The sequence below is a fragment of the Petaurus breviceps genome, unplaced genomic scaffold, assembly GCF_028583685.1.
Source record: "Petaurus breviceps papuanus isolate PSGF00001 unplaced genomic scaffold, PetGlider_PUasm1.0 183, whole genome shotgun sequence".
Taxonomy (NCBI): domain Eukaryota; kingdom Metazoa; phylum Chordata; class Mammalia; order Diprotodontia; family Petauridae; genus Petaurus; species Petaurus breviceps.
Genome location: NW_027185791.1, coordinates 615,359 through 628,280, shown reverse-complemented (window position 1 = coordinate 628,280; position 12,922 = coordinate 615,359). Strand labels below are relative to the sequence as shown.

The 12,922-nt window shown below is 34.7% G+C and overlaps 2 protein-coding genes across 2 annotated transcripts in view; one reads left to right on the top strand and one right to left on the bottom strand.

The window, feature by feature from the left end:
• Window positions 1-12,922, bottom strand: part of EPB41L4A (erythrocyte membrane protein band 4.1 like 4A) — a 205,325-nt gene that overhangs the window by 84,493 nt on the left and 107,910 nt on the right. The window contains exons 6-7 of the mRNA XM_069087776.1: window positions 11,224-11,344; window positions 6,279-6,366 (exon numbers count right to left, since the gene is read on the bottom strand). Of these exons, the coding sequence (XP_068943877.1) occupies window positions 6,279-6,366; window positions 11,224-11,344 (209 nt within the window). The remainder of the gene's footprint in view (window positions 1-6,278; window positions 6,367-11,223; window positions 11,345-12,922) is intronic.
• On the top strand, window positions 10,486-10,913 carry LOC138161032 (large ribosomal subunit protein eL36-like). The gene has a single exon (XM_069087777.1). It carries the CDS (start codon window positions 10,504-10,506, stop codon window positions 10,846-10,848), a length of 345 nt encoding a protein of 114 aa, XP_068943878.1. The 5' UTR covers window positions 10,486-10,503; the 3' UTR covers window positions 10,849-10,913.

Genomic DNA, 12,922 nt, shown 5'->3' with positions numbered 1-12,922 from the left:
CCTACTTCATAGGAAATAATCACCTCTAGATCTCCCCACCCAACCCAGGAATCTACAGAAGGACTCCCTGGAGTCCCATTGAAATCCTGGGATAGACAAGCCTGGGCAGGTCAACAGTCAAGCATAGAAAAAGGAATACAGGCAGCCACACCTGGAGCTTTAAAGATAGTCCCTGTACTCCGGCCCTGAGATCTGTACTTTTGAAAGCCCAAAAGACTGTGTAGCTGGAGTTACTTTGGGGAGATCTGGGTTGCCCAGCATGGGTAAGTCCCTGCCCAAGTTTCACTTAAATCATGGCTGGCTCACTCAGCTTGGCTTAGGTGGGAGCAGCCTGGGGGTGTTCTGTATGGATTCATTCCAACAGTCCAGAAAACAGAGGCTGAAGCTGACCCATTCCCCAAAGGCCCCAACCTAGATCTATTCTAGCAGAAAGAGTAGCCTCAAGGCATTGGGGTCGTGGGAAGGAATAGTGTTCAAGCTAAGGTATAAGAGAAAGAAGCTGGGCAAAATCTAGCCCAAGCAATCCCTGAAGTCTATGGTTGGATCCCAGTATGGGAGTAATCCTTGAGCTCATTAGGAGGGGAGAAAGTCCCCAGGCGGAGCCTACAGCAGGGAGAAGTCTACCACAAGTAAGAATTCCCAGGCAAAGTCGGAAACGAAAGCATCCTCACAGTTCCTTGAAGGACGGACCTAGCATGGGTCATTATTCTAAGAACCAGGCAGGCTGTACCACACCTTATGTCTTGATCCAAGCACAGCCATTTTCCCAATTCTTTATTTTTCCCTCCTCCACTTCCCTTATCACGAGTAAAAGAAGGAAGCCTCTGATCAACATGAAAGTGCTTTGGGGGAGACTCAGGGGAGATAATAATGACTCTATAAAAAGTCCAGGTAAAGCCTCAGATTAAAAAAAACAAACAAACAAACCTAGCCACAAAGATGACAGGAGTATCTGAAGGAATACTTACAGAATGGAAAAACTAAGGATTGAAAAACAGCAAGGAAAATTAATTAGAGCAGATCATGGGAAAACACATTAAAAAACTCAATGCCCTGAAAATTAGAATGGACAGGACAGAAAATAACAAAATAATAAAACAAGCAATATTAAAACATAACAAAAATTACCGGACTACCTGAAAATTATAATTTGAAAAAAAAGTCTTGATACCATATTTGAGGAAGTTATTAAATGAAATTATTCAGAACTCTTAGAATTAGAGGGCAGAGTGAAAATTTAAAGAATCTACTGGTCATCTCCGAAAAGAAATACCAAAATGAACACACCCAGGAATATCATAGGCAAATTTTAGAGATTCCAGGTTAAAGATAAAAGTGTATTAGAAGTGGCCAAAAAGAAGTTCAAATGCTAAGTACTTACACTGAAGATTTTAACAGGCTTCACCACTGCCGCTATAAATAAGATGAGATCTTAGAATGATTCAAAAAGATGAGAGATAAAGGTTTATACCTGAGGATAAACTTATCTGGCAAAACTAAGGATCATCTTACATAAAGAATATATACTTTTAATGGAATGGAGGATTTCAAAGTATTCCTGATGAAAAGGCCAGAACTGAGCAGACATTTGGAAATGGAAATACCAAGAGAAACATAGAAAGGTATAAGAGAAAGAAGCTGGGCAAAATCTAGCCCAAGCAATTCCTTGGTAATTCCTTCTATTATATCTTTATAACTGGGTATATGGGGTTAAATTCTTTGCATGCTAACAGGAAGATAAAAAACAAATATCTTCATAGAACCCTCATATTTTAAGGGTCATAGAGAAAAATTAAAATGATAGAAGGCCAAGAGGTGGTTTTCTTCTGTTTTAATTGTCTCAGGAGAAGTCAAATACAAAACAGGAGAAAGTGATCTATGATGAGGAGAGAAATCACTACTGCATAACAGAGATGAATAAAATGAAACATACATTGCAACTGAACTGGATAAATGAAGATCAAATACAATCACACTCACATACACACACCCCAGATCTCAGTACACAAATGTATTAAATTTAAAAAGGAAATAGGAGGAGACAAGAATGAGGATGGGTAGCAAAATATCTAAGAGGGAAGGCAGGATGGGTAAGGGGATAGCAATAAAATTATATCAAATATGAGGGAGGAGAGTTATAAAAGAGGAAACGGACTATAAGATCACAAGTATCAGAAAACCACTGTCTTTCCTATCCCTTTCTTATTTGTAAAAAAAGGGAAGTAGAAGTAAAGAGAGGAAAAAATTCAAGAGGACAGAATTATGGAAATAAACATTTAACAATTGTACTGGTGAATGTGGACAGTATGAACTCACCATAAAATAAGAGAAGAGTAATATGGATTAGAAAGCAGAATCCAACAGTAAGTTGTTTACAAGAAACACTGGAAACAAAGATTCACACAGAGTTAAAATCAGAAGCTAGAGTAAAATCTATTATGCTTCAAATGAAATCTAAAAAGCAAAGGGAGAAATGATTTTCAGATAAGGCTATACTAACTATATACAAGATAGAAATAAGAGAGGAAAGTATATTATGCTTAAAGGCACCATTGATAAAAAAGATAATTAATATATATGTAACAATAATATAGCATCTAAGTATATAAAGGAAAAGTTTAAAATTTTTGAAAAATAGATAGTAAAACCATAATATTTAGGAGTATCCCTTAATGTAGTAACTAAAAGATAACACAAAGGAAATAAAGGATCTGAAAAGAACTTTAAAAAAAGATCAGAGATGATAGATCTCTGTGATTCTGAGTTAGAATAGAAAGGAACTTACATTCTCAGGTATACATCTCACTTAAAAAAAATTGACCACAAAGACTTCACCCTCCCCTCAAAGTAGAAAAACAGAAATATTAAATGTGTCATTCACAATGCAATAAAAATTATATTCAGTAAAAGGTCCTTAAAGAAAAAAATAATTATTTAGAGACTAAATAACATAATTCTAAAAAAAAAAAAGCCAACTCGTAGGTCAAAGAACAAGTTATAGAAACAACAGGAGATTTGACCAAAGAAAATGACAAGAATGATAAAACATTACAAAATTTATAGGATGCACCTAAGGCATTCCTTAGGTAAAATTTAAATCTATAAATGCTGTCATTGATGAAAAAGAGAAAAACCAAGTCAATTATTTATGCATACCATTAAAAAAAAAGCGCCTGAAAAACAAATGAAAGATCCAGAACAGAACAAAGGAAAAAAATTTAAAACTGAAGATGTTAAAACTGAAAGACCTTTAAAATTATAAATAAAATTGAGAGTCAATTTTTGAGAATCAATTTTTCTTAAAAATATTATTAAAATAGGATTTTAAAAGCTAGCTAACTTGATTTTTTTTAAAAAGAGAGGAAAAGCAAACTGTCAATATAAAAAAAGAAAAAGGAGAACCTATTAAAAAGATACTGTTTTTACAAATTATATGATATAAAATTGGGAAACCTAGAAAATACCAGATTAACCAAAGAGGAAATTGACCCAATATTGGAAAAAGAAATTAAACAAGACACAAATGAACTCCCAAAGGAAAAACAAATTCCAGCACTTTGTGGATTCACACTTGAATTATATTGAACATTAAAATAACAAATCCAGTATTTCAAACTCTTTGCATTCATAAGAACACAAAGTAACATCTAGATTTATTTCTATGATACAAATATCCTACTGATGTCTATCTAGGAAGAAACAAAGAAGAGAAAGAGGACTATGTTCTATATTCCCTAAAGAATTACTGCAAAAAAATTTTTTTGAATAAAATGTTAGCAAATAGGCTGCAACATTGTATTAGAAAGATATTATGAATAGGATGAGTTTATACTAGGAATGCAGGATTAGTTCAACAAAAAGAAATCTATAAACATAATAAACCATGTTAATATAATAAAAACCACTTTTATATCAATAAATGAAGAAAATACTTTTGACGAAACCATTACTTTTCATATCAGAAACTCCAGAAAGAATAGGAATAAATGAATCTTTCCTTAGTATATAGTAAATAGTATTTATCTCAATCTAAGAGCAAACATTATATGTAATGGAGAAAAGTTAGAGGCTTTCCCAGGTAAGTTCAAGCTTAAAGCCAAGAAGTCCATTTTCCCCATTTATCATTTAACCCAGTGCTAAAAATGTTAGCTGAAGGAATAAGACAAAAAGAAATTGAGGGAATAAATATAGGCAAAGAAAATAAAAATTATCATTTTAGTTACAATAAGATGATGAAAATCTTAGAGTCAAGTAAAAATTAAGTGAAATTACCACCAAATTTTCAAGATATAAAGATAAAACCATACAAATCAACAGCAGCCCTTTATTTAGAAAACAAAACCTAACAGAAAAAAAGTTAAAAAGGAGAGAGTTCATCCAAATTAACTATAGAAGTTACAAAGAATTTGATAGTGTATCTTCAATATTCACCTAAGGAACATATAAATCAAATTTTAAAAAATTCTTCAAAGAAATGAAAATAGACTTAAATATTGGAGCAATATTAATTTCTCATGGGTAGGTTGTCTTGCGCAGATTTTTACCATATTCTGAACATAGAACTGTAGATAAAGACCTATAGACTTGTCCAACAGTATTTACATCTGCACAAAAAATACAGACATGTAATGATATGGACTTAGAATTGAAAAGGAAGAGGAGAGGTGGCTGTACTGATTTTGGAAAATTGGAAAGCACTTTTATTAACCTCAAACTCCCCATAACAGCAAAGGCTCATATTTTCAATACCAATATTTAGTTGGTATTACTATAGGGCAGCAAGAAATTATATACTACTCACTGAAGAACTAAACATGAGGATCACACAGAAGGTAATGGAAAGACTTGTGGCAGATATGAACAACAGCTACCATTTATATAGTAGTGTATACATACATACATACATACACACACACACATATATAAAGTTTGCAAAGCTCTTTACATACATTATCAAAAACTGATCCTCCCAACAACCCTGGGAGTTTTTATCTCTGTTTTGAAAATGATGAGATAATTGAGTCTGAGAGAGTTTAAGTGACTTACCCAGAGTTAGTGTCTAAGGCAGGATTTGAACTCAGAGCTTCCTGATTCAAGGGCCCAGGCTTTGCCCCCTCTGCCAGTGAACTGGCTAAGACAAACTACAACAAATTTCCCAAGAGAAATTTCAAAGAATGGGATTAAAAAAAATATCAAAGTATCGTATGACAAAAAGAGAAGGTAAGCTGGTCACACGGCAAAGTGAGAAATGCCAGATGGTTCCATTGGAGCTCTCTTGATGTGTCACTGGCACATTTGGGGAGAACACAAACAACAGTCTCGAGCAATGGGCAGGCATGGATGGATTGATCTATACTTTTGTAGGAAATTCCCAAATCAATGAGACCCGTTTGAATAAATAATCACTGGAGTAAAAAAGTGCTTCAAATTAAATTAATTTTATGCCAATTTCTTGCTGATTATATGTGCTCTGATCCTGAATTTCATAAAAATGCATATCATTGTTTTTAAGAAATCTCTATATGCAATACTTCAAAGAATTACCACCACTGTAACATTTACAGAACCTTTATATAAAAAAAATTAAACAATTACCTGCTTTTCCTGGTGTTTTATTTCCTATGAAGTAATCCTTGTGAATGTGACCACTTAATCAATTATATGTGAACACATAATCAATTTTCTGAAATACTTTCATATTTTCTCCTCAATACAATCAATGATAGCCAACTTTATATCTTCTGGACACTTTTGACTAAATCCTGAGAATTACTATCCATTCTGTATCTTCAAGTTCAGGTAACTGTCTACTTCTGATGGAAATATAATCACAAACTTTCATGCAAAACTAATTTCTTTTTCCTATGGGTGAATTTAATCCATCTTCCCTTCCAAAGTTTTGCTATACATGTGACAAAATGAGGTATAAAAGTACCTAATAGGTGCTAAATAGTCTGATTACAGGTTTTGATATGTAAATTTGGTGGCTTTCAAAAGATGTTGGGGGCAGCTAGATGGCATAGTGGATAGTGCACCAGGCCAGAGTCAGGAAAACTCATCTTCCTAAGTTCAAATCTGGCCTCAGACATTAACTGTGGGACCCGGGGCAAGTCATTTAACCTTATTTGCTGCAGTTTCTCATCTGTAAAAAAAGCTGGAGAAGGAAGTGGCAAACCACTGCAGTATTTCTGCCAAGAAAACCCAAAGTATGGTCATGAAGAGTCAGACAGGACTGAACAATAACAAAAGATATTATATTTAATGTAAATAACACTTACATAGACAGGATGAAGGTCAACTCCATACATTTCCAGAGATTTGGCAATTCCCAAGTATTTTATTTCTGCCTCAGAAGGTACTAGACCCCTATATTTCGCAAAGAAATAAATTTATATTAATGACAGTTACTACACTGCTGAAGAAACTAAAATGTTCTAATTCTCTTATGTGAAAAGATGATTAATTTTCATGTCTTTGATTATGCTGTATCATTAGTTCTCTTGAGCTATGGTCAATAGAATAGAATTTTTAAATCTTTCAGTTATTTTTTTTTTAAGCAATTGGGGTTAAGTAACTTGCTCAAGGTTACACAGCCAGTTATTATTTCTGGGTGTGGTGCTGAGTATCTGAGCCCGGATTTGATCCAGGTCATCCCGACACTGGAGCCGGTGCTCTTACTCGCTGAGCCACCTGGCCGCCCCTAAGCAATTGGGGTTAAGTAACTTGCTCAAGGTTACACGGCCAGGTGTTTCTGGGTGGGTGCTAAGTGTCTGAGCCCGGGATTCGATCTCCAGGTGTTCTCAACACTGGAGCCGGTGCTCTTACTCACTGTGCTACCTGGCCGCCCCCAGTTATTTTTCTTTACCATGTTGCTATTACTATATAAGTTTTTACCCTGGTTTTGCTCACATCCTAAAACTTCATTAGTTTATACAAATCTTACCAGTTTTCTGTGATTGTCACAATTTATTACAGTACAATAATATTCCATTACATTCATATACCAAAATTTGGTTAGCAATTCCACAATTATGAACATTCTACTTGCTTCCAGTTCTTTGCTACAAAGAAAAAGAGCTACTATAAATATTTTTGCATATATGGATTATTTTCCTTCTTTTCCCTAAAATCTTTTTGGAATATCAATCCAGTAGTGATATCATTAGCAAAGGGTACATACTTGGGGCAGCCAGGTGGCTCAGCAAGTAAGAGCACCGGCTCCAGTGTCGGGATGACCTGGAGATCGAATCGCGGGCTCAGACACTCAGCACCACACCCAGAAATAACTGGCAAGTTACTTAACCCCGATTACTTAAAAAAAAAAAAAAGGGCACATACTTTTAAAGTTTAGTGACTTTTTAAAGCTTAGTTCAAAATTGCTTTTCTGAAAGGCTGGACCAATTCATAGCTTTCCAAGAGAGTAGCAGTATACTTGTCTTTCAGCAGCCCTGCCAGCAACTGTCATTTTCCTTTCCATCATCTTTTTCAATATAATAGTTGTGAGATTGAATCTTGGAGTTGTTCTCACTTTCATTTTTCTCATTGTTAATGATTTAGATTTTTAGTTGATAACTAAGGTTTTTTTTTTCTTTGAGAACTGTTGTGTCTATTGAAGGGAGTTCTAATACAAGCTCTCTCTTAGTTTAGGTTTGATATTGGAATGAAATGAGTTTTTTTCAAGTTTTTGAACAGTTAGGAAAAAGGAAGTTTACTTTGCTCTAACACAGCAAAAATATGCAGCAAGAATACTAGTGGTCCCAGTGTCGGGATGACCTGGGATCACATCCAGGCTCAGACACTCAGCACCACACCCAGAAACACCTGGCCGTGTAACCTTGAGCAAGTTACTTAACCCCGATTGCTTAAAAAAAAATACTAGTGGCACTCATCTTCCTTACCCCCCCACCTCTCTGACTTTGTCAGCTTTCCATGAACAAGTGTTTGCTCATCAGGGCAGAATATGAAGGACACGGTCACTGGCATGGCACGGTCATCAGATATCTATGAAGCAGGAGGAGTCAGACTCCATGTGACCGGGACCTTTTATGCCCTAAAATAAGCAGGGGAAGCTGGGGCCAATCAGATCTGAGCAATAGCTTTTTCTTCTTTAAGGGGATTCAGATTAAAGTGAGATTTATCTGTAGCCTGTTCCTCTCACCTTTTCTTCCAGGTTTGTACAACTTTCTTTTTGAAAGCATTGATTACATGAGAATCCCACTTCTATCCCCTTCCTCTTTTTCCTAGTGTATTCTTTTTTCCTTCCTTTTTCTTAAGATCTCTAAAATATACTAAAACTGCTGCTGAGTACTATCTCATTTACTCTATGACTCTTAAAGACATTAGGATTGTGAGGGAACATTTAACTCCTTTCCTCTGAAATCATCCTCAATTTTTCCTTTCTATATCTCGTTTGCTTATAGCTGCTCTCATTAGAAAGCAGGGGCTGTTTTTCACCTTTCTTTGGGTCCTGAGTGCTTAGCTTGGTATCTGGTATATAATAGGTAGTTAACAGATACTAGTTCACTTGACCCAGGAAGTCTAGCTATCTATTATCAGTTTGAAGTTTATTAAAAATTATTCATTATAAACTGACTTCTAGGAAGCTTTGAATCCTAATGAAGCTTTCCTATCCCTTAGAGAAACAAGAATGTAAGTACTGCCTTACTTGACTGGATTGTACTTTGAAATAAACTGTATAATTTTGTTTTATTCCAAAGTTTTTTTTTTACTTAATTTTATCTCTAACACCAAACCAACACTAATCTTTCAACAAGAACTCAATCAATACCTATTATGTGCACTGTCATAGATATGAAACCAAGAGTTTCTGCCCTTCAAAAGGATGAAGTGAATGGTACTAACATCTATGAAGTTACAGTCTGAATAAAATGACAAAAAAAACCCCAAAAACTATTCTAATGCAATCCTGATGAGGGTTTCTGTTCCTTAAGAAAACAATAATGAGAGAACTGAGTAGAACTCTGATCTCTAGTTTAATGTAAATCTTTCACTGGAAGCAGAGAAAACAGAACTCAATAATATATAATCCAAAAAAAAGTATTAAATCTTCCTTTTCTGACCAAGGGTAATTTCATCATATTGCTGTATTAAATATTCTAAGATTATAACTATGTATGTATGTATGAGCTCAAAATTCTTCATGTATTTTGTTCCCTTATTTAAGAACTGGAGCAATACAGCCCATGAAGAACTAGCCTTGGAGTCAGGACAGCCTAGGTTTGAGTCCCATCCTTGACACAAAAATGGCAGTGTAACCCTGTGCAAATCACCTAAGGTTTCAGTGTCACTAGCAACCCTCTAAAACCAGTTATAGAGCAGGTATGTATTGGTATTTGCTAGATGAAGTTTTCTAACTGGACATTCTGTAAACCAATTAAATCATGGGTAATATAAAAAACAAACCAAAAACTCAACCTATATTTTAATTAGCCAAAACCCCAAACTTGGTTTTTCTGTTCTTTTTAGTATATCGACCAGTTTCCTCTGCAAGGGTGTTACCTGAGATCTGTGAACTTAAAATTTGATAACCGTTTCAATACAATTCATTTCCTTTATGCCTTATTTTATGTTTTTGAAAATATTATTTTAAGAAGGCATCAATAGGATTCACCAGATTGTCATAGAGTTAAGAAGGTTAAGAACCCTTCCCAAAAAGGAAAATGCACTGCATGGCTTCATATCCCCCAACTCTAGTGGATTCTGTAGCACACCCCTTGACTCAACAGAATCAAAGTATACCTCTGGCAGATATGAAATGCTTATAGAAAATATAAATAGTTAATTTTTAGTTTCCTCTATACTGATTTATTTTTTGGTACTTGTATGAATAATAAAATTTTTTCTTCCATAAAAATAGTAGTTTTCTACATGGTCACATTTGGAAAGCTTAAGAAGCATTAAATTTCAACATGGCAATCTCAAGATTGAATCATTTTATCTTCTGTATTAATATAGAAAGGAAAATGAGATTGTTATATCTTATATTTGTTCTTTATCATTATTATGTGGTAAAAATTAATAGCCAGCGAATAGAAAATTTATATGCTAATGAATATTGACAAGCAACAACAAAAAAGAATTATTTTCAAATGCACTAACTCTCTCCCTCCAAAATATATGAATAAACTTTCTTTGAACATTTCTCCAGAGAAAATCTAAAATTATGGACTTATTGTGATCAAGGTGAAAGAATCTAGTACATGTTATTGCAGTGGCTTTTCCTGATTGCAGTTTAATACTTTGCTCTTAATTCTCATTAAAAAAATAAAGAATTTTATTCTTTAAGCAAACATCTTGTTAACAAATTAATCCTACAATTATTTTTACTTTGATATGAGTGAAGTTAAATTTAGAAGGGAAGAGTGCTTAAGAAGAATGTTTTAGTAAATGCAGTTTGTGTTAACCTGTAGAGAGAATTTAACTAAAACAAGTGTAATTGAATTATAACTTCAATCTGCAAGTCTTTTCTCAGAATTTCTATCAATGGCATTGGGGCTACGCGCCGCAGCCATGGCTATCCGGTACCCCATGGCCGTGGGCCTCAACAAAGGCCACAAAGTTACGAAAAACGTTTCGAAGCCGCGACACTGCCGCCGCCGTGGGCGCTTGACCAAACACACAAAGTTTGTGAGAGATATGATCCGGGAGGTGTGTGGATTTGCCCCTTATGAAAGGCGGGCCATGGAATTGTTAAAAGTCTCCAAGGATAAGCGAGCCCTTAAGTTCATCAAAAAAAGGGTGGGAACTCACATCCGAGCCAAGAGGAAGAGAGAGGAGCTCAGCAATGTCCTAGCTGCCATGAGGAAGGCTGCTGCCAAGAAAGACTAAACTGGACCCTACCAACCTTCCCCACTTACCCAATAAAGATTTGACAAATAAAAAAAAAAAAAGAATTTCTATCAATGGAGATCCTGGATAGTCTCAAAGTGCCTGTTCTTGTGATGTATATCCTTAGAGAACATGGAAATCATAGTCTCATTTCTGGCTTTGTTGCTACTTCCTAAATACAAAGTACACTTACTTGTGGAAGATCATAAAACATTGGATAGCAAACATTTATACCAAGAAAAGAAGCAAAAAGGAATCCAAAGAAAGGAAGTTCAGGAGTTTAAAATTAGGATACTGGTACAAACACACACACACACACACACAGAGGTTTCCTATTTTATCAGCTGTTTGTATGATTTGCACATTATTTCTTACATTAGAGTTTTGTGTATTCGTTCTACAGCATCTTCAAGTTCTTCCTTTTGATCTGGAACAAATCGGTACTCAGACACATATCCTGGAGTGTGCTTATATGGGTCATAATCTCCAAGTTCAGCTACAAATAAAGAAAAAAAGGTCATTTTCTATTTCACCCCCTATTTGAAAACATACACAAAAAAGTTCTTTGTCAGGCTGTTTAGCTATTTCTTTCAAATGCTTTATTATGTTTTTAAATTCATATGAAAGTGACTAAGAAATTTCAAGTAACAGACCTGGAGACAGTTATCAACTGAAATTTAGAGATAACATTGGAAAAAGCTTTTAAAAATCTTGCCCAGTATATTCTGACTGTAAATATCATCACGTGGGACATATACGACCTTGATTCACTAATATCATCCTGAATGACAATTGTCTAACATTAAAAACAGTGCAACCTACAACTCCATGGAGATGAATAAAGAGGAAAACTGATAATAGGAACCTTAGTCATTTAATTCTTGGTGTGGTGTAATTAGCACTGACTCCAGAAGTCAGAGTTTACAAGTGCATAATCTCACCTCTGATCCTTACTTCTGGTATGACCCTGAGAATGCCTTTCCTGAACTTCAGTTTCCTCATCTGTAAAAGATGGAGATTGTACTATAGCCTTGGAGGGCCTTATCAGCTTTAAATTTATGACCCTTTGATTCTGAATTCTTCCTGATTCCTATTTAATAGTAATTTTTCACTTTATTCTCCTTTTCCAATCTCAATTCATTCTTGCTCCACTCTCACTCTAGATGAGTAAGTTACATATACACACTGAAAACTTGAAAATGTTGTGAAATATAACAAATAAAACTATGTTCATTGTCCTTCAAAATAACACTAAGGTTAACACAAATATTAACCCAAGTTATAGAAACAGGTAAATATGAATATAATCCATGACAGATTGAATGATTTACGTAGTTGTTGAGTCCAGATGTATTTGATCATAGTGAAAATGAACTAAAATTTCATTATTAATCAAATTAAACAGAGCTATCTTTGAGACATTTTACCTAAAGTTCTCTCTATCAAATTCTCGATGCTAGCTATGTGACCTTGGGCAAGTCACTTGACCCCAATTGCCTTGCCTTCCCCCCTCAAAAAACTCTTAATGTTTACACATATTCTTTTAGGAATTTTATAAGTAAATGTAGTCCCTCCTCTATAATTAATTTATTAACACATTTCAATTGATAGCTGTGCTTCCCCCACTAGATTAAAACTTCATTTATTTAAATCAATTGGGTAAAGGCCAATCAGAATTAATGCATAATTTAAAGTATACAGTAAAATCATTTTCCAGATTCTCTGCAAACACATGAAAAACACACAAGGAAGAAAATAGCCAAAGGCCTGAAGATTACAATGAAATATGACCAGTCAGCTCACCAATTACAAGGAAAAGAAGCCGGTTATTGATTAGGGTCAATTATAAAAGCCTATCTTTATTTAAGCAAATATAAAGCAGAGGAGAAGCCTAAAGAGAAGGAGAAAATCAAGAAAGGAAAACAGAAAGCAGAAAGAATGGGGAAAGGGTAGTAGCAGCAGGCAATCAAAAAAAAAAAAAAAGCCAAAAAGCTAGGGCAGAAATTAGAGGTAATAATGGGATAGAAGGCAGCAGACAATAATGACTAGAGGAAACAGTGAGGAAAAGAGCTAG